At 46.2% G+C, this 26,863-nt stretch overlaps 1 protein-coding gene across 1 annotated transcript; it reads right to left on the bottom strand.

The window, feature by feature from the left end:
* Positions 1-409: 409 nt before the first annotated feature.
* LOC138622590 (protein crumbs homolog 1-like) lies at positions 410-23,059 on the bottom strand. The gene is made up of 13 exons (XM_069701471.1): positions 22,852-23,059; positions 16,831-17,526; positions 15,827-16,022; positions 14,882-15,021; positions 13,971-14,156; positions 13,767-13,880; positions 7,960-8,916; positions 7,217-7,767; positions 6,112-6,277; positions 3,829-4,690; positions 2,743-2,859; positions 2,426-2,552; positions 410-1,200 (listed from the first exon to the last, which is right to left on the bottom strand). Exons 1-13 carry the CDS (start codon positions 22,919-22,921, stop codon positions 979-981), a joined length of 4,404 nt encoding a protein of 1,467 aa, XP_069557572.1. The 5' UTR covers positions 22,922-23,059; the 3' UTR covers positions 410-978.
* Positions 23,060-26,863: the final 3,804 nt, after the last annotated feature.

Genomic DNA, 26,863 nt, shown 5'->3' with positions numbered 1-26,863 from the left:
GTGATTTATACTGATGCAGTTAAACTCCTTTTTTTTTTTTTTACACATTCCTCGTTCTTCATCATGCAAAGTAGAATCAGTGCTGGAACCTGCGGAGGAAGGTTTTTCTTTGCTAAACCACAGATCAGACCGGCACATCCGGGAACTTTGGCTCCGCCCCTTTTTGGGTGAAAAACAAGTCACCCATCGCCATAGACTTTAACGCAAAATCAAAATCAGATAGGGTACCAAACCAAACCACCAGAGGTAAATTCCCTTATAAACGAGCCCAAAACACCACGTCAAGAAAATATATGTCCGCTTTGCTTGCCATCGAACACGCCAGATGGATGGAAAAGTTCAATTTGATCCCTCTTCAGGCATCAAGCTAGCGCTATAACCCCACTCAGCGGTCAGAGGTGTCCTCTGCAAATAATATGCTAGCTGACATTAGCACTGTGCTGACTGACTGAGCTACATTAGCGTCCCGTTGTCCTCCCTCGTATAAAGTGGCGCTATAACGCTTTTCTATCAAGATCTTTTGACATTGTTGGTGCAACTTACTACACAGAAACTTTGAGGCGTAATCATTTAAACCGGTTAGTTTAGTCTCAACGTTGCCGTCAGTTGTTTATCCCCAGAAAAGGGGCGTGGTCATGAGAGCCCGCCCCTGGATGACGTAATGCCGGTCTGATCTATAAATGTTTCCGGAGCGTGCGACTTCTCAGAGGGATTTGTTTTGAGGGTGAGAGCATCCTTTGACGCCCCCCCTCCCCCCCACCGTCTCTCTTTACCTGTCCACCAACATCAGTAGTTTATTCCCAGGCGGAGGATCCGTCATTGATTCATCGTCCGTCTCCTTCCTGTCAGGGAGGAGGGAGGAGCCGAGCAGCGTGACACCGCAGAGCAAAAGTTCTCTCCCTCCCGTTAACGCGCATCCTTTCGGACATAAAGGCCGGCGAGGCGGGTGGGTGGGTGGGAGGAGGAGGGGGGGGGGGCTCAGATCAGCCTCTCCTCCGGGGGCACCTTGAGGACGCTGCCCATCTCCAGCCGGGCGCCGGCCACCTCCTGCGAGCTGGGGCTGTACGTGCCCTCCGACTGGCGCTTCTTCCGCGCCGTCATGACGAGGGAGAAGACCACCAGGATGGCCAGCAGCACGCAGAGGGTGATCAGCGGGATGGCCACCACCAGCCAGGGGATTCGCTCCTTCTGCTCCTCTTTCTGCAGGACGACAGCACAGACGTACATGTTAAGTTCTCTTATTGAACCTGGTGCTTTTAATAACAGCTGATACAATGTGTGTGCATGTTATCAAAATCCGCTAATACTTTTAAAAGAAAGATAAAAACATATCTCTTTACATCAGCACTTTCAACTACCGCGCCTTCAAAATGCATATTGCTTATTTGATATTTTACCTCTATTTGTGTATCATTTTATTGGTTCTCATTCATCTCGGTTTTTTTCTATATTTTTAAATGCTCCTTTATATCTGTTTTTACTTCAAACATTGCATCTAATTTTCTTGCTCTGAAGCACTTTGAGCTGCGTCGAACAATCAAAAACCCGGACTAACAGGCTGAGGAACAGCTGTTGCCTCCATCACCCCCCTAAGAACCTTGTTCTTGCTGCTAATCTGAGGAGTTTTTTTACGATGACAATAAACGTCCTTATGTCCTTATGAAAAAGGTCCACAACTGTGAGATCAAACTGGATCAGAACAACATCTCTCTCTGTCCTCATCATCAGGACAAAGTGAGATATAAAAAAATTAAAAAAAGACAAAAACTGTCATTTTTACTTTTTCCTGTATGAAAACTGTGTGAGAGAGTGAATAAAAGGTCTTTTAACAACAGCCCAGATGTTACTGAACCTGAAGACTCTCGACTGAAACTCTACAAGTTTTGGGAACATCAGAAATGAAGTGCAACAACGCTACAACCATAAGTCAAATAATGTATATGTTCAATTTCAGGTCTGCAGTTGAACATGCAGAGAAGTAGATAACAAACATGATAATATCATAATAAAGCTGCTTCACAAAGTATTCAGACCCCAAGAATTGGCTGGTTTTTTTCCACCAATCTACAAAAAAAAAAAAAAAAAGTTAGAGCTGCCGTTGCTGCTCAAGGAGCTTCAAACTATTAAATTAGGGATTTGTGTAAATGAGAGTTATTGATCTTTTAAGAAATTTGCAAAAATTTCCAAAAGGATGTTTTCACTTTGTCAGGTTGGTTGACTGAGGGTGGATTATTGGGGGGAAAAGGGTTAATTATTTTTAATTAAAATCAAATCTACAATACAATAAACTCTGCAGAGTGAAGTTGTCTGAAAGCTTTCTGAAGTGTATCATTTCTACATCCTGGTTTCCATGGCAGCTGAAGGGGAACCTGAATCTATAAATTCAGGTTCCCCCGTAGGTGAAGCGTCCGGTCGGTCTACTTACGTTGCTCTCGCACCGCGTGCCGCTGAAGCCCGGCACGCACACACACTGGAAGTGGTTGAGTCTGTCCAGGCAGGTGGCGCCGTTGAGGCAGGGACCGGATTCACACTCGTCTATTTCTGACTCGCACCTGAAACACGTCAGCGGGGCTTTAACACAACGCTGGCTGACAGAGCGGCAGCTCACACACACACACACACACACACACACACACACACACACACACACACACACACACACACACACACACACACACACAGATCTTCACGCTTGGCTGTGGTTCAGACCCCCCTTCCCTCCTCCCCCACCTGTGCTCTCACCTGTCACCTGTGTATCCCGGCCTGCAGGTGCAGTTGCCTCCGGAGTCGCCTCCGATGCAGACTCCTCCGTTAAGGCACTGGGTGTTGGTGTCACACGCCACCGGAGGGAAGCGCCACCTGGTGGACACAACAAACAAACCCTTTATTAAAGCTAATCAGGTTTAACATGAATATTACACACCCAACTGATAAGACTTTTAAATTGAAGGAGTAATCTAGGCAGCAGAGACTGGAGATACCCAGACTTTTTACCGCTTGGTACTCAAAGCAGCAACAACATTTAAAGAGACACACTTCCCATCATGCAACTCTCAAACATCGTTTTTAATGGCGCAGTCGTATCGGTTCATTACTAATATTCTTCTGCAGTAAAAACATGTGAGATTATTGTTTTTGCTGACTGAATGCAGTTATTAGAAAGCAACACAAGAGACTCACAGAAGAAAAAAAATACTAGAAAATACGTCTTTCAGCCAATAACAAATTCAAATAGTCCATCTGAACCAAGTGACTGCTGTAATAGAAACATCCTGCTTCTGTTGGAGGTTTCTTCTGTTAAAAGAGAGTTTTTCCTTCTGTTGGAGGTTTCTTCTGTTAAAAGAGAGTTTTTCCTTCTGTTGGAGGTTTCTTCTGTTAAAAGAGAGTTTTTCCTTCTGTTGGAGGTTTCTTCATGTTAAAAGAGTTTTTCCTTCTGTTGGAGGTTTCTTCATGTTAAAAGAGAGTTTTTCCTTCTGTTGGAGGTTTCTTCATGTTAAAAGAGAGTTTTTCATTCTGTTGGAGGTTTCTTCATGTTAAAAGAGAGTTTTTCCTTCTGTTGGAGGTTTCTTCATGTTAAAAGAGAGTTTTTCCTTCTGTTGGAGGTTTCTTCATGTTAAAAGAGAGTTTTTCCTTCTGTTGGAGGTTTTTCTCCCTTAAAGGTGAGTTTTTTTTCCTCCTACAGAAGCTTACATTGTTGAATTGTTGGTTTGCTCTGTATAATGCTGTAAAGTTCGGTTTTAAAAACTTTACTGTGTTGAGTGCCTTGAAATAACCTGCGTTGTGATCTGGCGCTACATAAATGAATAGAGTAGAAAGGTGTGTACTCACTGGCAGCGCTTGCCGACGTATCCCGGAGGACACGAGCAGGTGTGCGTTCCCACCGTCTCCACGCAGAGTCCTCCGTTCACGCAGCTGAACTCCAGGCAGTCGTCCACCTCGTCCCGACAGTCCTTCCCTTCGTACCCGGGCTCGCAGTCGCACCGGTAGTCCGCCATGAGGTCCTTACACGTCCCGTAGACGCAGGGATTCGACGAACACTCGTCGATCTCCGTCTTGCACAGCTCCCCCTCCCACCCCGGGCTGCAGCTGCAGTTGAACTCGTTGAACTGGTCCTGACACTCGCCCCGGTTGAGGCAGGGCTGCGAGTCGCAGATCGGAGCGCCGTGGCAGCCGGTGATCGGCTCGTACCCGCCGAGTCTGGAGAAGCGGCTCGCCTGCGGGGCGTCCGGCACCCGCGTGAGCGGCAGGTAGACTCCGCCCACTCTCACCTCCCCTAAGCATCCGGTGTATTTCTCCGCCAGCCAGATTTGGGTGTCGTTGAGGAAGTTGAGGTTGCCGCTGACTCCGAAGCTGCCGCCGGCTCTGCGACCGTCCACGGTGAGGCGCCAGCGGGACGCCGACACCGTGGGGTCCACCATGGTGAGCTGGACGCGGTGCCACGCCCCGTCGGCGACGCTCCCGTCGCTGGTGAAGGCCAGCAGCTCGGCGCCGGCGCCGCTGTCCAGTTTGACCAGCAGGCTGGAGTTGATCAGGCCCAGGCAGAAGACCTCGGCCCGGCTGGCGGCCCGGAACAAGATCCCGTTCTCGTCCCGCGTCCGTATGTCCACGGTGATGTCGGTGACGGCGCTCAGCAGGGAGCCGTTGGCCGCATACTGGAGAGAGTTGTCCTGGAAGGTGGCTTCAGTTAAACCTGAAGGGAGAAGAACACGCCAGAATGCATCCGTCAACATCGTCAGCAAAATGTTCACAACAGATTTACATCAGAGACGCCAGGAAGAGACGTTTTTCTTTCTTCAGCGACATTAACGATCCAGTTTTAAAAAACAAAAACTAGACTTTTCCGTTTCGTTGAACCCCATTTGAGGATCTTGATTCATTTCTTGCTCTGCACAGCAACTTATTTCTGAATTTGATGTCTTCTCCACTGAACTGTAACTTTTAGCCTATTCTAGCTTGTTTTTATTTCTTTTATTTGAATGCTATAGTCGCTGTTTTTAATTGGTAGCTTGGTGTTTCGATGCTTTTCCTGTTTTTATGTGAAAACCTTTGAACGGCCTTGTTGTTGAAATGTGCCTTACGAATGAACTTGCCTTGCTTTTAAAGAAAACATTGAAATCTGAACCCAGCGGTCACTCCCTCGTTTCAACTTAATTAGCAAATGTCAGAACTGCAGTGAATGAATTTTTATAGCAAATTAAAAATGGTTCAATCATGGAGCTCCTTTCTTTGTTGTTTTACTTTCTAACTTCAAACCCCTTTCTGAAAAAGTTGGGACGCTGTGTAAAATGTTAAATACAAACACAATGCAAACATTTGCAAAACATGTAAACTCATTTTTTAATTGAAAATAGATTTAAAATGTTTAAACTGAGATATTTTATTGTTTTATGAAAAATATCGGCTCATTTTAAATCAGTTTACCAGCAACACGTCTCAAAAGTTTCAGGTTCAACAAAACACAAAAAAACCCACCTGGTAGAACATCTCAACTAATGAGGTTCTTTTTTTGATACATGTTGTTGGAATCAAATTCAAAATGAGAGGTATATTTTTTTCATAAAACAATAAAAATTTCTCCCTTTCAACATTTCATATGTTGTTTTGGTTTATTTTCAATTAAATATGGATTTATGCGATTTGCAAATCATTGCATTCATTTTTTTATTTACATTTCACAGTGTTGTGTGTTGCGTATAAAACTTGCTGCTTCCTGTTGCCAGTTCAGTTCTTCTTCAAAATAAAAGCAGCTAACACACACTGTGCCAACATAACCTTCGTTTTTCAGCACGTGTTGGAGGACTGTCGAGGTCATTGAGTCGTCCCCCGTCCCCTGTCCCCCGTCCCTCCTCTCTTGTATTAAGGAGGGTTTCTTTTGATGTCTAAGTTTGTCAGGTTGTCCTGAACATTTACTGTGAAAAGCTCCTTCAGAAAAACTTCTCAAGTCTTCGAGTCTCATTAAGAAAAGCTGTACGCAAACAAAGGCGACCCGGCCCGACGTAACTCGACCCCGCACAGGTAAATAAAACCGTGGTGATCACAGCTTGGTGGGGGGAGGAGGGAGGAGTGTGTGTGTGTGTGTGTGTTTTGGAGGGGAGGGGGGGCGTTACTCACACTCATAACCGTCCTGCAGGTCGACGCAGCTCACGCCGTCCAAACACGGCGCGTCAACGCACCACAGGCGCGTCTCGCACAGCCGGCCCGAGTAGTTGGCGGAGCAGTCGCACCTGAACTCGTTCCAGGTGACGCGACACCGTCCGGCGTTGAAGCAGGGCTCATCCTGCACACACACACGCACGCACGCACACACACACACACACACACACACACACACACACACACACACACACACACACACACACACACACACACGCACAGATGGAGGGATTACCACAGTGCAAGCTCTCACCTGGTGCGACCACGCACGAGGATTTGAGCGCCAACAAACAGATCAGAAGGAGTTCAGTGTTGGAGGAGGAAGAGGAGTGGGAGGGGGGGCAGCGTGCATTACAACATCATTTGTCAGGTTTTAAAACGTCACACAGACTCTTCAACGAGGTAATCGTCTCTTTCTTCTATCAGCTGACGGGTTTCTAACTGACCGTTTCTAAAACCACCGACTGGAGACTCGACAGCCGGTCTGAGGGTCGTTCAAAATGCTGGACTTTAAGTTACACGCAGTCATGTGACCCATAGCTCATAAAAATATCAAAAAATCAGTGCAGCTTTAAAGTTTGAGGGGATCTGACTACGTCCCGCCCACCGATAGCTGCAACCTGACTGCACCACAGGCCTGTCAATCAAACAGACACGCCCCCAAAACCAGGTCTTCTTGAATCTTCTTTTCTAATGAATGAGGGATTATTTTCAGATGGACCTCCAGAAAACTAAGAAGAAGGAGTGACTTTAGCTAACAACACCGAGATAACTGATGGACACATTTTATTCACTTTGGATTTGATGAGAGAAGTTGAATGGGAGTCTATGGAGCCGGAGGCTTTTTGGAGCCGACCTCTAGTGGCACTCGCTGGTATTGCAGCTGAAGACACTTCTGGATCAAAACCATTTTACAGACCTGGAAGCTACGAACACTTTTCTATCCACTTTATGCGTCACATCACATTACAAACATAAATTTCAGACGAACCTTTCTCTACACAACTCATGTCATTTCTTGTCTGTAGTTAAAATGCTGATCGTGCAGTAATTTCTCCTTTACCTTGCACGTGTCGTCGCTCAGGCAGCCCAGCAGCACGTTCTCCTCCGTGGACGCCCGGTACACCTCCACCTCCTCCTCCTCCGGATGAAGATCCTCCATGGTCAGGTGCTTGTGGTCCAGCCGGATGTCCTGCAGGCAGCCTTTGAAGTGTCCGCCCCAGGCGCTGGTGTCGGCGCCGGCGGGCAGCCCCCCGACGTACACCTCGTCCCCGGCCTCCACGCTCACGTTCCCCAGGGCGCGGCGGTTCCCCGCCTTGGGGAAGACCACGTGGCCGTAGTGCACCTTCACGGTCACCAGGTTGTCGTTGCCGTCGGTGACCAGCCTGGCCTCGGAGAGCAGCGTGGTGTGGGGGCTGTAGATGGCCACGGTGCCCTCCTTCAGGTAGACGGTCAGGTAGGCGTTTCCTTCCCGCTGGAACTGCAGCAGCAGGCCGTTGTGTTTGAGGGAGCGCAGCAGGAAGGAGACGGCGAAGTCGTCTCCGTGGGTCTCGGAGATGTTGAAGGCGGAGTAGCTGGTGGTGTTCTCGTGCCCGAAGGTCCAGGATGGGAACTCTGAAGGAGGGGAGCGTGTGAAGAAAGAATATTTTAGACATCAGCAATAATAAACCTGGGAAAGTGTTCTTGTGTTTTTATGAGGTTCTGCTGCAGCGGTGGCATTTAACATTTATTTCCAAATAAATGCTTCAATCCATCCAGAGGTCATAAAGAGTAAATTTATACGTCAACTTATGTGAACGCTCTTACCTTTCTCACAGCGCTCTCCGTAGTACGGCCGATCACACCGACAGCCGGCTCGGACCCACATGTCCACGCACCGTCCGCGCTGCCCGCACGGGTCGTCCTGACACCAGTCCTTCTTGGTGCATCCCATCTCCAGGCCCGTGTTCTCCTCCCTGATGAGGTCCTGAGGCAGCAGCATCTTGTGGTCCACCTGCAGGTCCTCCATGCAGCCGATGAAGCCCCTCCGGGTGGAGAGCTGGGCCAGGTACTCCGGCGGCGCCCCTCCCACGTAGAGCTGCCGAAAGGAGCCGGGCTGCAGGAACATCAGGTGGTTGTGACCCTCGTTCTTCACCTGGCATCCCTCCTCGCAGCCGGGCCCGGTCACAGTCAGAACCAGCCTCTCGTCCATGCTCACGGTGACCCGGTGCCACTCTCCGTCGTCGACCGGGCCCGGGTGAGCGGCCCGCAGCGCCTTCCCGGACTTCACCCGGGCCAGGAGGGAGCCCTGGACGAGCTCCAGGGAGACGAAGTGGTCCCTGCTGCCCCGGTAGAAGAGCACCATGTCGGGCAGCGTGCTCCTGAACCGCAGCTGCACGTGGAGCCCGCCGACCGGGTCGTCGGCGTCCCGTTTCGTCCTGTTCCCGAAGAGGGGCAGCTGCATGTGGACGTAGCCCTCGGAGCCGAAGGAGAAGGTGGTGGAGGTGTTGCAGCGCTCGCCGGTCCAGCCGGGCGGACACAGGCAGGCGTAGCCGTGCTCGCCGTCGTCCTCGCCGAGGACGGGGACGCAGCCGGCGCCGTGCTGACACCGGTGCTGCCGGCAGCCGACCAGGACGACGCCGCAGTCTCTCCCGCCCCACGGCTCGCGGCCGGGCTCCGGCGCCGGGCAGCGGCACCTGTAGGAGTTGGCGGCGTCCTCGCACGTGGCGCCGTTCTTACAGGGATCGCTGTCACACTCGTTCACGTCCACCTGGCAGTGCACACCTGAGAGAGAGAGAGAGAGAGAGAGAGAGAGACACGCTGACGTGCAGTTCTGCAGCACAACACACATATTTGTCCAAATAAATGCACAAAACAAGGGGACTGCAGAGGGAGTCAAACTACATTAAATCATTTAACGAGATGAAGATCTGAACACAAACTGCATTAATTATCTGCAGTAATTTGCAGATGAGGAAATGACCTGAGGAAATAGATATTAATGGCACAATTAGACATCAACAAGACTTCTTTAACACAATTAAAACAGACTGATATTGACATTGAAATATTGCACCACAAACTTGTACCACACACACACACACACACACACACACACACACACACACACACACACCTCATCAAGCCGTGCTCAACAGTAAGCCGTGGCAGCAGCAGTCAACCTGCATTAACGTACAGTCCTCCAACACTCTCTGGAGGAAGCCTTAAAGCCGCTCCACACCAGCCGCTGCCAAGACTCCACCCATCATGCACCAGCATGCAACTTTTCTTCTGTGGCAAACGGGAAGCCTTTAAAAAAAAAAAAAAAAAAAAAAAGTGCTTGTACCTGTCGGCCCGCCGCAGCTCAGCATCATCATCATCATCATCATCATCATCCTCCTCAGTCCCCCCATTGATCCTCTGAAGACACCTCACTGCTGGATGTCCACACAACCACGTCTTCTCCTTCTCCTTCTCTGTCCAGCTTACAAAGCACAAGTGCCGGCACTCCTCCACTCTGTACCAGGCAGGAGTGATTACAACGCAGCCCTGCCCACCTTCTCTCTTCCTCTTCCTCCTCCTCCTCCTCCCCTCCCCTCCCCTCCCCTCCCTGAGTCCCTCACCCCTCCTGCTCCTCTCCCGTCTGTAGCTCAGAGCAGTAAGCCTCCAGCTGGCTCCTGTCACTGTTTGACAGGAGGAATGCGGCGCTGCGGTCCTCCTCCTCCTCCTCCTCCTCCTCACTGCTTTCTGGATGCCCGCTAGCAGCAGGAGCTGCAGGGAGGAACCAGCAGGAGGTGCTGCAGGTTCAGGGCTAAGAGGGGATTTGTTTTTTTCTTCTATTCAGGTTTGTAAATGGTTCATTATCTCATTATTTCTGCCTGTTTGAGGACTTGAACTTAAAATTTGAGTTCTGATGTGAATCTTGAACTTACGAGGAAAACAAATCTTATTAGTTTTAATTTATTGAAAAATAGAAAATTAATTATTAGATGAAAAGTGTTACGGTTTCCAGTCAAAGCAAAACATTTCAAAAATGTTAAAATTATGATTTTAACCTTTTCCTTTAAAATTATACGAATTAAACTAAAGTATCAGATTTCAAAAAAACTTTTTTGAGAATTTCTGAAACATGAAATCTGAATTTTACTCAATGCTTTTATATTATTAAATGTTTATTAGGATTAGGTGAGAAATAGTTTGCGTGGAATCATAATTAATCTCATTGTCTGTTTGAATAATATGAAAATAAATACAGTTTATTTCAGATTAACCTCAGAATTTGCTTCAGTCTAACAAATCTCATCTTTTTAATTATTTATTCACATTAATAATCTCAAACATCATCTTCCATAGTATCTCAGTCGAACATCTGGATATTGCCTCACACTTTAACCACTCCAGATGTTTAGATTCTTATTCATCACTCTGTCGCATCACGGAGGTGTTTGATTGGTCCTGAATTCATCCTGCAGCATCACAACGAGCCGTGAAGAACTACCTTCAGCCAAGAGAAGAACAAGGAGTCTGGAAACAGCCAGTCTGACCCCCCACAGAGTCCTGATCTCAACATCATGGAGTCAGTCTGAGGTCACATGAAGACACAGAGGATGCTGAGGCAGACCGAACCTACAGAAGAACAAACTACCTGCCGAGTACCTTTAAAAGCAACCCAGTATCACAGCAAAGCGTGAAATAGACACGACGGTCCACGACAGCAGAACGTGAGATAGCCACCCTTTTGGCCTGTCTCGGCATGAAAGTTACACGTTTTGTAAGCGTGAAAGTTACAGGCACGTAAACGTCTGTCTAGTAGTGAAAGTTACAGTTGCAGACAGCCACGTGGGACACTGAGGTTCGAACCCAGGAAGTGACAACCTCTTTTTCTTGATTTGCAATGAAATCTGCAATTTCAGGAATGGACTAGGTCTTTTTTCTTTCTTTTTTTTTAGCCAAATTTATCAAACATTTTCAATTTTTCTTTGTCTTCAATCACAGGAAACTGAATATCTTTGCGGTTTGGAACAAATAAAACATTTGAAGGCATTAACTTTGGTAATTGGTTCCCAAACCCCGACCATGTGTTTTTGCATAAAGTTTCCTTCTCCTGTAAATCACATGTCTGCACGTACGTTTTATTTTTGTCCCTTACAGGAACACGTGTAACCTTCACGCCTGGAGAGGCCAAAGCGTGGCTATCTCACGTTTTGCTGGTAGTGAACCGGCGTGTCTATTTCACGCTTTTCATTGAACGCATCGGTGAGAAAAACCGGGATAATGAATTGACCGAATCAAGCTTGAACGTGTTGCTGGTGATGTGATGAACAGACCTGAGGTTTGTAAAGAGAAACAAGATGCTCACTCAACCCACACATCTATTTTCTCCAACATGTTTTTTAACTGGCCTTTAGAAACAAACCGTAGCTTATTAGAAGTAAAAATGACCCAAACCAACCTAACAGGATGATATTTTTGTGTCTTCAGCATTTCCTCTTTCTCTACCAGCTGTTGCACAAACGCAGCATGCGAGAGGAATGACGTACAGATCAGTTGGACCCCTTGTTTTGCTCCCACCGTTTTGTGTATCGTCTTTTTTTTTTTCTTTCTTTTCTTTTCATCAGCCTTTAATTAGGCTCCTAAGGAGCTTTGCAGTAATCCCCTCTCCCCCATCTCCTCTCCCCTCCCCTCCCCACTGATAAATTTCCTCGGAGACCCCCCGTTTAATGCCAGAGATGGACGGTCGACATATGGCTTTTATTGGCTTTGTTGTTTTCTGCTGTGCCCCTCCATATGCCCTCTCACCCCCCGCTCCGCCGTAGACCTCCACGTCTCACGGTCGTAATACCGTTAGCAAATTAGCCCGTGATTTTGTTGATAAGAGCCTTTTGGCCCGAGTTCCTCACTTCTAAGTCCAGATTTCTGGGCGTCGAGGTCAGCTTTCGGTGCAGTTCCTCCTGTTTTGAGTGATGCAGTGACAAATCTCCTCTAATGAGGAATTAATACCTTGGCTGGCCATGAGGAATGATCAGCAGGAGGAGGATTAACCCTTTATTGTTTAGCATAGGAGAGGTTGAGAGCTGACATGAAGGTTATCTGTCTGCGCTGGTTTCTGCTGAGGATGTTCGAGCTAAGTAATTATTAAGGTTGTTTTTTTTCTGTGTAGGTAAGAACAGAAAGATTTCAGAGGAAACAGAATGAAATGTACTTTAATCTAGTTTAATGATGTTGCAATAAAACATACATTATTTAACAAGGTAAAATGCAGTATATGGGCTGTTTAAGGAAGGACAAGCTGTTTCTCATTTTATTGAAATGAAGCATGCTGAACCTACAAATTCAGGGTTGTAAATTAAAGTTATTTCCATTATTGATTATTCTGTTGGTTACTTCTTTTAGTGAAGAGTATAAAACATCTGAAATATTGATAAGGGCTCCGAGCAATTTCAAAACACGACTCCATTTACTATGATATAAAAATTCTCAGTGAAATCTAACTTTATGTTTCGACCAATATGCGTTACAGTTCAACTAAACCAGATATTATCCTGATTCAATATTGTGTGAACTCTTAGTTTGTTATGTTGTTTATGTTTGTGTATTTATCGAGTTCCCTTCGTGGTTAATAATGTGGTTTGTTTTGTAATGTTTCTCTGAGTTTGTTTTCTCACTCTCGTCCTTTTATACCAGAATCATGACGCAAGTTTCCATCATATTTGTTTTCCCTGTTAAAATTGTGGAGAATCTTAATGATCAACCAGTGCATGCTGGGAAATCTACTGACAGGTCATTTATTAGTTGAGTGATCGAGCAGCATTCATTATTATGTTTTTGTAATCATTTGATTACATTTTTCTACTACAATCTAATACTACTACATTACTATCACTGTAATATATAAAAACAAAATATTTGTGTTACTGCACTAAAAAAATTTAATTGTGTGTGTGTCGTGCACCTTTCGTCACAATGCGTCCAAACACACCATTAAAATTGCCGGGAAGTCTTATTGCACAGGATATTTTTAAGAAGTGGGGTCGCAAAGTCAACGGGGCGTGAAAGCAATGGAGAGGGCAGGGGTAAAAGTCTCAGGGGTCAGGGGTCAGAGGAGGGTCAAGGACAAAAGCTGCAGCGCACAAAAGACGCTTGGTACTAATTAAATTAGTAAATTAAAGAAAAAAGATGAGTTGATTCCACTGGAGTCCTGCATGATGTCTTACAGCGTTTTCTGCACCAGATTCTGTCCGTCACCATCTTTGCTAGTTCAGAGCAGTTTGGAGCAGGAAGTGACCATAATTGGACGAGTTGGGGGAGGAGCCAGCGGTGGATCTGACCGATCTGATTGGAAACCTGACGATACTACGTCCCGCCCACCGATAGCTGTAACCTGACTGCACCGCAGACCTGTCAATCAAACAGGAGGCTTTTTGGAGCCAGAGGCTTTTTGGAGCCGACCTCTAGTGGCACTCGCTGGTATTGCAGCTGAAGACACTTCTGGATCAGAACCATTTTACAGACCCGGAAGCTACGAACACTTTTATATCCAGTCTGTGTTCACGGCCAGTGAGCTTGTGCTCGGTGTCTCTGCAGGAAGAGCAGCTTAGGACAGATGTTTGGTTAAGGAGATAAGATTCTCCTACCTGTGAAGCCGTCTGGACACACACACCGATAAGAGTTGACCAGGTCCTGACAGCTCCCGCCGTGCTGACACGGAGCAGACTCACACTCGTCCACGTCGACGGAGCAGTCGTCTCCTGCAAAGACGAGCACGTGAGTGAGATTCAACGTCGGCGTCCTCGACGCTTCGCCGTGACATCACGGGGCGACGGACACGAGGATCTCACCGGTGAAGCCCGGCAGACAGCGGCAGATGAAGCCGGCGGCGCCTTCGTAGGTGAAGTTGGCCGCGCCGAGTTCAGGCAGCGTCCCGTAGTTCAGGACGTCCGAGCGCTGGAAACACTCGCCACCGTTGTCACAAGGACGCTCCTCACACTCGTCTATATCCACCTGGCAGTTCCCTCCCTCGTAACCTGGACACACACACACACACACACACACACACACACACACACACACACACACACACACACACACACACACACACACACACACACACACGTTTAAAGTCTCACTTTTCAATACAAGAATTATATTTGTTCATCCATTTTAGCTTTTTATATTTATTTATTTTTTAATCTGTCTGGGTGGATGACGACCTCCCCCTCGCTCGCTCCACCTGTGTGTCAGTGCAGCAGAGGTTGAGGCTCCGCCACACAGTGAGACACACACAGAGATCAGAGGACACAAACAAAGAAGAGAGTCTCACACTGAGCTGGAAACAAAACGGCTGCTCACGCATACAAAGATGTTGTTTTTTCTGAGTCACAGCATAAACAGGAGGAACAATTACAGCTGTTGATATTTCTTCACGTGTACTTCAGGTCTTTTAAATCCACTTAAATCACAAGAAGACCGCACACAACTCGTCTCCGCCCTGCAGCAGAGCGTCCCCGTCGGTTTTTACGAGGCTCTGCTATAAACGTCTTTGCTCTTCAGCCTCTTTAACTCAAAGCGCCAATTTATTCAACGCCTTTGTTTTGTTGATTTATGTGTGGGAAACCTCCGACCTCCGGGGCACACGATGTGTTCGTGACCTCCACTAGTTCCTGTTTTTCTTAAAACATTCGAACAAGAGAGAAAAAGCAGAGCCCTTAAATCCTGTGTTAATTTGTTGATGTCACATTACGCAGCGTACCTGGCCAGCAGAGGCACTTGTACTGGTTGATTCCGTCCAAGCAGGTGGCTCCGTGCTGGCAGGGGTCGGACGCACATTCAGGGATGTCGTCCTCACAGTGGTCGCCGACGAAGCCCGTCTCCTCGCAGTCGCACTCGTAGCTGAGAGAGAAGAGGCCAGTCAAACACGGCAATCAGCAGCAAGGCGAGGTCACTAATGTTGTCTGTTTATTTTATTGGCTAAAGAAATATAAAATAAAACTAAATTCTACAAACTGGCAAAAAAACAACTCAACTTATTTCTTTAAGTTTAAAATAAATTGATGCAAGTTCGTAAGATTAACGTCCAAGGTCCTTCCTCTTCCTCACTAACTGTACCACGTATTCACAGCACCTCCAGACATCTGATGACTCATCTGATAGGCAATAAGTGGATTAACTCTCACGCCTGGTCAACTTTAATGTCTGCCAGGCAGCCTTGGGCAGACGCGATAAGACTGAGCGGGCTCAGTGTGAGAGGGAAATATAAACAGGAAGTGACCATATTTGGACGAGCTGGGGGAGGAGCCAGCGGTGGATCCGACTGATCTGATTGAAAACCTGACGATACTACGTCCTGTCCACTGATAGCTGTAACCTGACTGCACCACAGGCCTGTCAATCAAACAGACACGCCCCCAAAAACAGGTCTTCTTGAATCTTCTTTTCTAATGAATGAGGGATTATTTTCAGATGGACCTCCAGAAAACTAAGAAGAAGGAGTGACTTTAGCTAACAACACCGAGATAACTGATGGACACATTTTATTCACTTTGGATTTGATGAGAGAAGTTGAATGGGAGTCTATGGAGCCGGAGGCTTTTTGGAGCCGACCTCTAGTGGCATTCGGTGGTATTGCATCTTAAGGCACTTTTGCATCGGCGGAAACTACGAACACTTTTATATCCAGTCTGTGGTCCCGACTTACCTGTTTGCCCCGTCGATGCACCGGCCATCGTTCAGACAGGGCGCGCTGGCGCATTCGTCGACGTTGACCTCGCAGTCTCGGCCCTGGAAACCGGCCACGCACTCGCACGAGTACTCGGCGACGTGGTCTCGGCAGGTGGCGCCGTTCTGACACGGCTGCACTTCACACTCGTCGATCTCCGCCTCACAGTTAATCCCTGCAGGTAACAGAAGTGGGGGGGATGATGGCACGGGGCCAAAGCATCAGATCGGCAACACACCCTTAATTATCTTAAAGACATACAAAGAAATAAACACCGGAGCTCAGCTGCAGCCTAACGTTACTTAAACTGAGACGCCGCTTTTCATGAAGGAAACGGTCTGACTTCCTGTCTGTTTTAAATCAAATTAAAATATGTGATTGGACTAATTTGTACTCCCAGATCAGTGATTTCTTTTAAATCATTCTCCTGAAGTGACCAAATCTAAAGTCATTAAACACCCTAATGTCATAAATGTATGCATCAAATCTCACCTAAAACAAGGAGAAAGAAAGTCTCAGACAGGATGGAGGCTGCTGTGCCCACCCTCCCCATAATCATGCTCCAACTTTTTTAATTTTAGGGCTGTGAGCAGGAAGTGTTGATTTGCAAATTGTGCTTCTTTATTTAAGCTATTTTTTTTTTCACCATTTTGGCAAATTAGTGCATTAAACTTCACAATGTCAGGATCATTTACTTTTACCTTGATTTCTAAGCAGATTTTTTTTTGTTACATCAGACATAATGATATATGCACTGAACACCAACGTTCAAATTTTTGTTCTGAAAATTTATGCAAATGAGCAAATCTCGAATTAAATAACGCCTCATTTTGCAGATTAAAAAATAACATTTAAAAAAAAATCTTAAAATACAAAAAAGAATTGTAAGCAATCAACTGAGGTTAAGTTTCATGTGAGTTAATGTCTTTCCTTTTTAAAAAGCCTGTTGTAAAACATGAACTATTTCAACACGGCGTTGTTACCTTTGAATCCCACAGCGCAGTCGCACCTGTAGCGGTCCACCTCGTCCAGACACGTGCCGTTGTTCTGGCAGGGTCGCGAGGCGCACTCGTTGATGTCCAGGTCGCAGTGGTAGCCCTGAAACCCCGGCACGCAGAAGCACTGGTAGCCGTCGACCCCGTCCTTGCAGATGGCTCCGTTCTGGCACGGCTCGGACCGGCACTCGTCGATGTTCTCCTCGCACCGGTTCCCCTGGTACCCGTCGGCGCATCGGCACCGGGGCCCGGCGTCCAGGACGTCCACGCAGGAGCCGCCGTTCTGGCACATCTCCTCCGTACAAATGGTGACGTTGTCCTGGCAGTCCTCCCCTCCGGACCCGACGGGACAGTGGCAGGAGTACCCGTTCAACCCGTCCATACAAACGGACCGAACGCCCTGACAGGGGTCACTCAGACAGTCATCCACTTCCTGCGTGCAGTTGAGGCCCGTGAAGCCGTCGGGGCAGAGGCAGGAGAACTCGCGGGTGCCCGGCGTGCTGGTGCAGTTGGCGCACGGCGCCATGGCGCAGGTGTCGTACAGCTTGTCGCAGTTCTTGCCCATGAACCACACGGGTCCTTTGGGGCAGATGCACACGTAGTCGCCCAGGTGGTCCAGACAGGCGGCGCCGTTGTGGCAGGGAGACGACAAACAGTTGTCTGCCGCCGCCGTGCACAGGAGGCCTGGAAACGGAAGGAGAAAACAGATATTAGGGAGTCCATTTTTTCATGAATATACATACAAAATTTTTATAAAAAGAACTTTCTGAGAAGCCTAAATCCTGAACACAAATTGAGATAGTAGATTATCACTAATTCAGACACTGTAAACTCAGTTTCAATGTTGTTGTGAGCTGTATGCTTGGCATTCAAGTCAGAAAAAAAACACCAATCTGTTGCTAGGCAACAGCAACGTGGGTAGCGTCTAGAAGCCACAGAGGCAAGCTAACTGCTGGTAATGTGAAGCAGGAAATGCAAAGTCACAAAGAGAAAAGAAAGAGGACGTCTGGAAGATCAACATTTTTCCTCAGATATAGGCTTTTATCTAAGTTACGAAGACAAACTCTACGTGACTAAAATTACGATATATTAGCTTAACATCCTACGAAAAACAAACTTCCATGACCTCTGACCTTTCTGTTAAACATCAGCAAACAAGGTCACGACTCGTGAACTCGAGGCTTGTAGAGAATTTTGAGTTCCGACCTCGTGAATATCCACAAGAGTTTTTAATGTGTTGATCCTGAAAACTTGGCTGACGGCTGCATTTCAAACGGCAAATAATGAATATTTTCACACTAATAATAAATAATGAGCCGGATGTAAGACAATATTTGTCGAGGAAATTTGTAGTTGAAAAAATGTGGAAGTGGTTTTATATTTAAGGAACAGACCATGTTCACAAAAACAGATATGACTGAATCACTCTTTAAGAACAAGCTTAAAACCTTCCTTTCATAAAATAAAACTTATAACTAAAAAAACTGAACCCTCACGACGCTCAAATTTACCCTCCCGGCATCGGGCCAATACTCCATGTTGTTTTAAAATGACCTTTTTATATTGACACTTCATTAGTATTTATATTCTTTATATTTGCCGTTCACTTTCTTCTTGTTCTGATGTTAACAGTTTCCCCTATTTGTTTTCATATTTCCTGTGTTTTACTGTGTAAAGAGTTTCATAATTTTACACTTTAAATGGAACTGAGTTGAAGATAAAAGTAGACATCTGTGACCTGTTTACCAACGCAGCACATTTATCTGTTTTACGTCGTTGGGGGGGGGGGGGGACGGTGACCTTCAGAGGTGCTTAGAAAGCAATCTGGTGATGAAGAGTGAAAAAGCTCCTCTTTTCCTCCAGACTTAAGGTCGCAGCAGATGGTGTTAAAAGTAAACTTATTACACGCCTGAGCTCGCAGCTGTCGGTGTGGTCAATGAAAGTTAAACACAGTTTGAAGTGCCGGACATAAGACTGTAGAAAAAGAAAAAAAAAATACAGTAAGGACATTAAACGCCTTAAAAAATTAATGGATTTTCTCAAGATTGTCTCAAAATATCTCCAACATACGTGTTTAGGTTTTATCTCTGACAGCTAAAGAGGGATTAAAGAAAGTTACGTCCGACAGAACCTTCTGTTATTTGAAGCGTTGACTTATCCGGGTCCAAATGTACAAATATTTAGTCCCACTAATGCGGATTCTCAACAGTTCGCTGTTGAGCCTTGTTTCCTTTTAGGAAATGAAAACACAGATTTAACGTAACTTCTGCACCTGCTGCAACAATTCAATGCTCCGTCCTCAAAACCCACCTTTTCAGAGCTGCTTTTACTGTGTGACTAATGTGTGATTTTTATTTTTATTCTGTTGTTTTTGATCATTTTAACCTGTAAAATGTCTTTGAGTATCCTAAAAAGCATTTTTTTTTATTTTATTGTACGTACAGTATATGGTCCTCTGTCACCTCGGCGATCTAATTGGACGGAAACTTTTGGGTTCACAAAATAAGAGCATGTTCATTTTTCAGCCATTGTGCACGAGAAGATGCGTCGCCAAGGCGTGAAACCTACACGCGTTTATGACCGTCGAAGGAGGACGTGAAGTCATGAAGTAGAAATACTGATAAGGTCTGTAAGGAGGAGGTTGGGGAGGGGCAGGACTGTTACCATGGAGACCGGTGTCGAAGTCCAGGACGAAACAAAAGTCAACGTGGAACTATTTAACGTAAGTAAAGTAATTACTTAACGTATAACATACTTCACGCTTATTTTAAGCCAAAACATGATTTTTTTTTTTTCCCCAGAAATTTAACCACGTGTTTTTTTTTGGTGCTGAAACTTTATAAGACAACTTCCACTTCACGCCTGCAGAGGAAAAACGCAACACTGACACGTTATCCTCAAGCTCATAAATTCAGCTCTCTGGTTTCTTTCAGAAGTCACATATTCTGGCTGTTAAGAGGAAACACCTGAAAGTCAAGCAGGTGAAATTGTGACACCTTCCTTTCCCACCTTTCACAAGAATAAAACCTCCACCAATAAAACAGCAGCTCCTCTGCTGACAACGGCATCACAATGCGTTTACGTCTTCCCTGCAACACCTGCACCCCTCGTCTCACATTAACACCCCGATCTCTTCCTCTATCTGCTCCAACACCGAGTCTTCCTCCTTCCAGGTCTGAAAAATGGTTCTGATCCAGAAGTGTCTTCAGCTGCAATACCAGCGAGTGCCACTAGAGGTCGGCTCCAAAAAGCCTCCGGCTCCATAGACTCCCATTCAACTTCTCTCATCAAATCCAAAGTGAATAAAATGTGTCCATCAGTTATCTCGGTGTTGTTAGCTAAAGTCACTCCTTCTTCTTAGTTTTCTGGAGGTCCATCTGAAAATAATCCCTCATTCATTAGTTGATGAAGTGATTGAAGGGATGTAAATACAGAGAATTCATCCTCTTGTCGTGTTTCACCGGTGAAATGTGTCGCAGGTTTCTCAACCTGAGCTGTGTCGTCTTTCTCAGAGGTGTCATTTCCTCTGGCTTGCATCATTGTTTTTAACTCGTACCGGGATCATTTTCAGAGCGCGGGTCCTCCCCAGGACCGGCCCGAGAAGAGCTGAACCAGCTGAAACCTGAGTGAATCCAGCAGGGTTTCCTTCCTCCTCCTCACCTCTTCTTCCAAACCAATCAACCCCTCACACATTCCAGGGAGCTGATAACAGCTCCTCCTTTACTCACAGGCCATCACCTCCTCCTTCCCCCTCCCCCTCCTCCATCACCGAGCACCTCATAGATCACGATTAAGGCCGGCCGGACAGGGTGGATCCCTGGCACCGGCTGGTACCGGCTCCCCTCGGCCCAACAATAACACAGAGCAGGCTGTTAGCAGGTAGAAGGGTGTCGGGGTCGACGCTCTCCAGAGACCTCAGCGTGGCTCTTCGGGGGGGAGGGGGAGAGGTGTATGTGTGTGGGGGAGGGGGTCACCCCGACACATAACTACTCCCTCTGATGGAAAGCAGGGAGGTGAGTCACACGCAGAGCTCTGAAGTAAATCTGAGTCTTCTAACTTGACCCTGCTTACGTTAAAATTGCAAATCAAAAAGCCCCCCCCCCCCCCCTCCCCCTCCTCCTCCTCCTCCTCCTCCTCCTCCTCCTCCCAAAGCTAACGCACAACCAATTGAGCTCAGAGGAATTTTATTGAATCACGGGAGAGGCTGGCAGCTCCGCCGGGGTTTTTTGGGGCTTTGTGCTCCCGAAGGCTCCACAGCAGGTGGCTGCTCCGCTTTACTGGGAAAAATGCAGGAAATCCCTCCGTGACTCAGTCCCAGTTACAGAGGCCGAGACGTACATCCGCTTTTGTCTCTTTCTGCATTTGAGTCGAGTTCAGGGGGCAAAAATAATCCAAAAGGCTTTATTTATTTTATTTTTTTTACTTTCACGGATGAGTCACTGCAGCTACAATGAACTCCAGTTCTCCTGATGAGCCATTTCTGAGGAGTTAGTTAGTCAGCAGGCTCTCAAAAAGAAGAATGCTTTTGGGTTTTTTACATGAATTAACTCTTTCACCCTCGTAGTTTCTATCTTTTAAATTCTGCCTGCGTCAGTCAGCAGCTTCACACCGACGGCCCGAAACTGCACTCGGCAGCACTCGACTCCTGCGTTGAGTATCATCTGGAGACGACAGCAGTTCAACAGGCCGACGGAGACGGAGAGGAGTCGAGCCGGTATCACGGGCTAGAGCGTGTCTATTTCACGTTCTGCCGTGATGCCGGGTTGGACAGATCTTCTGTCCTCTTATTGGCTCGATCTCCTCAAAACCCTGTTGCTCAACTTTTCAAACCCTCTTTTGTTTAGTTCTCTTGAATGCAGCGGTCGTTACCAAGCAAACCCCTGCATCTCACAATCCCTGTCATCCTCATCATCACCTCACCACCTCCGCTCGGTGTGTGTGTGTGTGTGTGTGTGTGTGTGTGTGTGTGTGTGTGTGTGTGTGTGTGTGTGTGTGTGTGTGTGTGTGTGTGTGTGTGTGTGTGTGTGTGTGTGTGTGTGTGTGTGTGTCCTCAGCTGTCTTTTTCTTTAAAAACTCCCAGAGCAGAGTGCCAGGTCTCTTGCCACGCTCCTTAATACCCATCACCCCCCCATGCCCCCCTCCTTCCCCCCCATCCATTCAAAGCCGAGACAACAAAAAAAAGGCTGTGCAGCAGTGCAGCCGGACGCTCAGCTCGTTACCATGGCGATCCTCAGCAATGCCACCCACGGCCAATCTCTTGCCGGGCTGCTGCTGCGCCGTTTCAAACGAGCAGCCCCTCGGACGACGCGCACAAAATGAAGGTCGCGGGAAAAATGGGTCACCGGGGGTTTCATAAGGTGCCGGGGGTGACCAACAACACCCCCCCTCCCTCCCTTCCCCCTCCTCCCTCCCCCCCCCACACACACACACCAAGACACACCCCAGGACTCATCACACACGAGCGGCTACTTAAATCCAGTTAAATAAGTTCAACATCTGCTCGTTATCCCTCCGCGATTCATGTGACGACGTCACTTTGATGACAGAATAACAAAAACAATATTCAACTTCCTGTTCATAGACGGATTCCTTATGTTGCAGTGATTTGATTTTATTCTAACAAAATAAGAGTTTCCTGGAAAAAAAAAAAAACAACTTTGTAATTTATTGATAATTACAGAAAAAAAACGGTATTTTCTCATTGATTTACGACAAGATGCTTCATTTATTTACTTATTTATTTCAAAGTCATATATTTGATCTCCACGCGGCCGCTTTCGAACATATTTCCCATTTTTTGCATGTTTAGATGAACTCTTTTGAACTTTTTGAACTTTTAACTGAACGTCGTTTAAATGTTCAGCAGCAAATCCATCAACTTTTTCCCAGGAAACACCTCGAAAACTATTACGCGTGTTTGTAACCACGACAACGAGCTCCCGCATCAAGATCCACGCAGCAAACGCTCACGACCGAAACTACGAGTTAAGAACTGTCTCGGTGACTCACCCAGTTTGAACATCATCATGGTGACGATCAGCGTCCTCTGATGTCGGGACCAAACTCTTCCAAACTCCATGGTTGCTGAGGTCAGTGTAGGTGGATGCCGTCGGTCCTCAGGTTCTCCATCCACGGCTCCATCCAGGCTGCTCCGAGACACGTCCACGCCGGACCGCCGGGAACCTGAGGGAAGAGTGTGTGTGAGTGTGTTTTGGAGTCTGAGTGTGTGTGAGTGTGTGTGAGTCTCTCAGGGATGGAGTAAAGCATGCAGAGTAATCACCCCGGCAGAGAGCGAGGGTAGAGAAACACGGGACGGACTCCGGGACCGGACTCCTTCAAAGCCAACTCGCAGATTTGTTTTTCTCCATCTGAGTTTCTCGATGCAAAAACATTTTGATTTAATCGAGAGATGTGTTTAAAATTCCAGGAAATACCATTTACTGAAGTTATTTCACGAGTTGATTGATTGACTGACAGTCAGGTTTACAAATTATCAGCTTTTAAAAAAAAAATCAGTTCCTAACATCATAACATCATTTAGTACCATTAATGCCATAAATACTTAAATATCATTCAGAAACTTAGAAATGTCACTCGGCCGGACATTTGACATGTGACTCGATCTGATTGACGATACTAAGCCCCGCCCACCGATCGCAGAAAACCTGACAGCGCCACAGGCCCTGTCAATCAAACAGGCACGCACCCCGCTAAAAATACCACTTTTTTGTGTCTGGGGAGCCAGCACCTAGTGGCCCCCACTGGTCTTGCAGTTTAAGGCACTTCAGCGTCGGCCTCACTCGTCGGTATCAATTTTTATTAAAGTAACAGAAGATTTTAGAAATAATTGGCAAGTTTCTTAAAAAAAAGATTAATTTCACATAACATGAGTATTTATTTTTGGACCCGCGGCCGTTTATAGGAAAGAATTCGGTCACTTCTGGGACACAAAATCTCTTAAATATTTACCTGATATCTTGTCACGTTCGCATCAGATGTTGTCATATTTTTCTTATCAACAGTTGTATTACATTTATATTTAAAAAAAATGAAGATCTATGCTCGAACACTGACAGGTTTTCTGAGAGCCCGGCCTGCAGTCCAGTCCAGGATTATCATGAGTGTTAGTCTGGGATCAATGGATTTCTGCTCCCCATTGACCCCCAACACCGCCTACACCCCCACCTCTGAGAGCTTATCCAGCATCTATCTGGTCAGTGGAGGCACTCCCCCCTCCCCTGACCCCCCCATCCGGCCCAGCCCCTTTTTCTCTCCGACCCCCCCCCCCCCTGCAAACTCAGGCCCAGAGCCGGGCGTTGGGTTTAACTCCAACCTGCTGCGTTTACAACAACAACAAAAAAGTTTTAATTAAACACTTAACGGAGGGGGGGGCAAGCGGGAGAGGGGGGGGGGGCTCTCCTCGCTGCACCGCCTTCAACATGCAAATGTGTTGAAGGAGTTGAGTAGCTTCACATTCCTCAGCTGCTGCTGCTTTCTTTCTTTATAAAGCCGCCTCACAATAGAGCCTGCAGGGCGCTGATGGTCCCGGGTACAACTCTGCCTTTTAAAACCTCGTCTTCGTTCACTTATGTACGACAGACAGTCCTCAGCGTGACGTGGATAAATAGTGCATGTTCCCGGTGTAAACAGAGGACCTCCCACATGTCCAGGAACCACTGAAATCTGCAAGCTGGAGGTCACGTGACTGACAGGTGCAAACGACATCAAGCCAAGGAAGAGCACCAAGGCCTCGTCTGGCTCCGCCCACCTGTTGATTGTAGTCTGGAAACACCTCAGGAGGGTGAACCAATCAGCGACCTCGATGACATTAAAGTCAAGCGCTCCTCCCAACAATAGCAGCAGTGGTGGAGTCCAACCACACAGGCTGTATATAGAAGTGGGCGTAACTTCCTGCAATACCAGCGAGTGCCACTAGAGGTCGGCTCCAAAAAGCCTCCGGCTCCATAGACTCCCATTCAACTTCTCTCATCAAATCCAAAGTGAATCAAATGTGTCCATCAGTTATCTCGGTGTTGTTAGCTAAAGTCACTCCTTCTTATTAGTTTTCTGGAGGTCTTTATGAAAATAACTCCAGCATTAATTCGGCCTGGTTGCGGGGGGGTGTCTGTTTGATTGACAGGCCTGCGGTGCAGTCAGGTTTCTGCTATAGGTGGGCAGGGCATAGTGACCAATCAGATTGAGTCAGATCCAACCTCTGGATGCTGGAGGGAACCAAATAGCTAAAAATCAAACAACAATATCTATATAACTAAACTATGTGCTGTATTTTTATATCAACTCATTATTCTAGTCTAAGTGATACTCTATTAAAGATAATCACTTTAAGAGTTAATTTTTTTAATTATCATTTGCATAATGTAATCGACACATGATGATAAATTGTATGTTCGACCGTCAAAATCTCGCTGTATTCCTGAGAGCAGTTGGACAGATAAATCCAGGAGACAGATAAACCATGACTGGGGTGTCGTCATGTCTGTAAATAAAATACCATCCAGATTACCAGACAACAAGACAATCTGCCCCCCACCCCCTTCTACCCCCACCGTGTGTGTGTAAGTGTTTGCAGCTTCACCTCCATACAGAGCAGCGGTCTGCTTACAATACACAATACAGTCGCAGGCAATTATAAACTTCACGCCTGGAAACTTACTGCTGCTGACAGGACGACACCTGCACTGTATGGTAACGAAGGGGAGATTTATTTCACTCATTTACAACTTCACAAACATTTGAAGCTGTCGGGAAAAAACAGGAATATGAATTGTAGCATGTTTCAGGAGAAAATTATAGAATTTTTTTACAGCAGTAATTAAACTTGTAATATTATTATTATTTTTGCGGCAGACAAAAGTTGCCAGTTTTTTCCCTCTCAACAATACTTTATTTAACTTTATTACAACTTTATTGAATGAACAGGTTGATTTCTGCGTTGGTTTATATAGTTTACTGACTTTGTAATTTATATTCCTAACAACAGATTTTTCATTAGCGTTACTTTAAAACATAGACAAGGTGTTTATAGTAACGATGCAGCTGAAATAAAAATCCATTCATGGAAATAGGATTTATAATATACAGTCGCTAAAAGATTTTTTTTTTCATGGTTTAGTGTTAAAAACACAGACTATGAAAACAATTTCATAGCTGCCGGGTTTAAAATGTAAGAAAATGCCTTAGTGCCTTTTAAAGTGCCTTAAAGTGTAATGCCACTGACTGCCACTAGGGGGCTGTCTCCAAAAGACTCCCATTCAAAAAGCATCAAGTTCTCTCCAGAAATATAAGTCAGTAAATGTTTTCCACAAGTCATCATGGCATCATCAGATAAATTCTATGTTTGGGGGCATGTCTAGTTTGATTGACATGTCTGGGGGGAAGTCAGGTTTCCATTATAGATGGGCGGGGCATAGTGTCCTCAGGTTCTCAGTCAGATGCACCCCGAAGCTCGTCCAAATATGGTCACTTCTGGTTGAATTTAAATTAACTTAATCCCACATCGCCGTAAATCCCAAACCTAAAAACTTTTTTTTTTTTAATTTAATGCAAGTTTTAGTTTTTTACACATATGATTATAATTTAGCATGATTAAGAACAAGTACAAAATCACCTATTAATCGTATTTATTCTATTCTAGTTTACAATATGCAGGTTTTCACAATTTTATGTTTCACTACATATTTATTCACACATTTTTAACAAAAATTTATATTTGAATGATAAAATAAAATGTTCCCTTCCTGTTAAACTGCTTGTGGTCTGTACGTCTTGCTTCTTGCTGTCGTCTGGCGGTCGGAGAGGAAACACCGTTGGTGGCATTTCTTTTTTACGAGCAGTGGGAAGAACAGCAGCTGTCCACTAAATGAGCAGCTAACGCTAATTCAGCCGTTGAATGGTTCCAGAGGTTTATAACAGACAATCAGCGCCCACTGAGGAGCATCTATTAACACAACAGTGAGCCCGCTCAGGTCGTAATAACACTTTAAACAACATTTAATGTTGG

Source organism: Brachyistius frenatus, unplaced genomic scaffold (genome assembly GCF_029030835.1).
Source record: "Brachyistius frenatus isolate BFR_SWC_R1_liver_20210118 unplaced genomic scaffold, ASM2903083v1 Contig_37, whole genome shotgun sequence".
NCBI classification, from domain to species: Eukaryota; Metazoa; Chordata; class Actinopteri; family Embiotocidae; genus Brachyistius; species Brachyistius frenatus.
The sequence above is the reverse complement of the archived record's forward strand: the minus strand, read 5'-3'. Positions and strand labels throughout refer to the sequence as shown.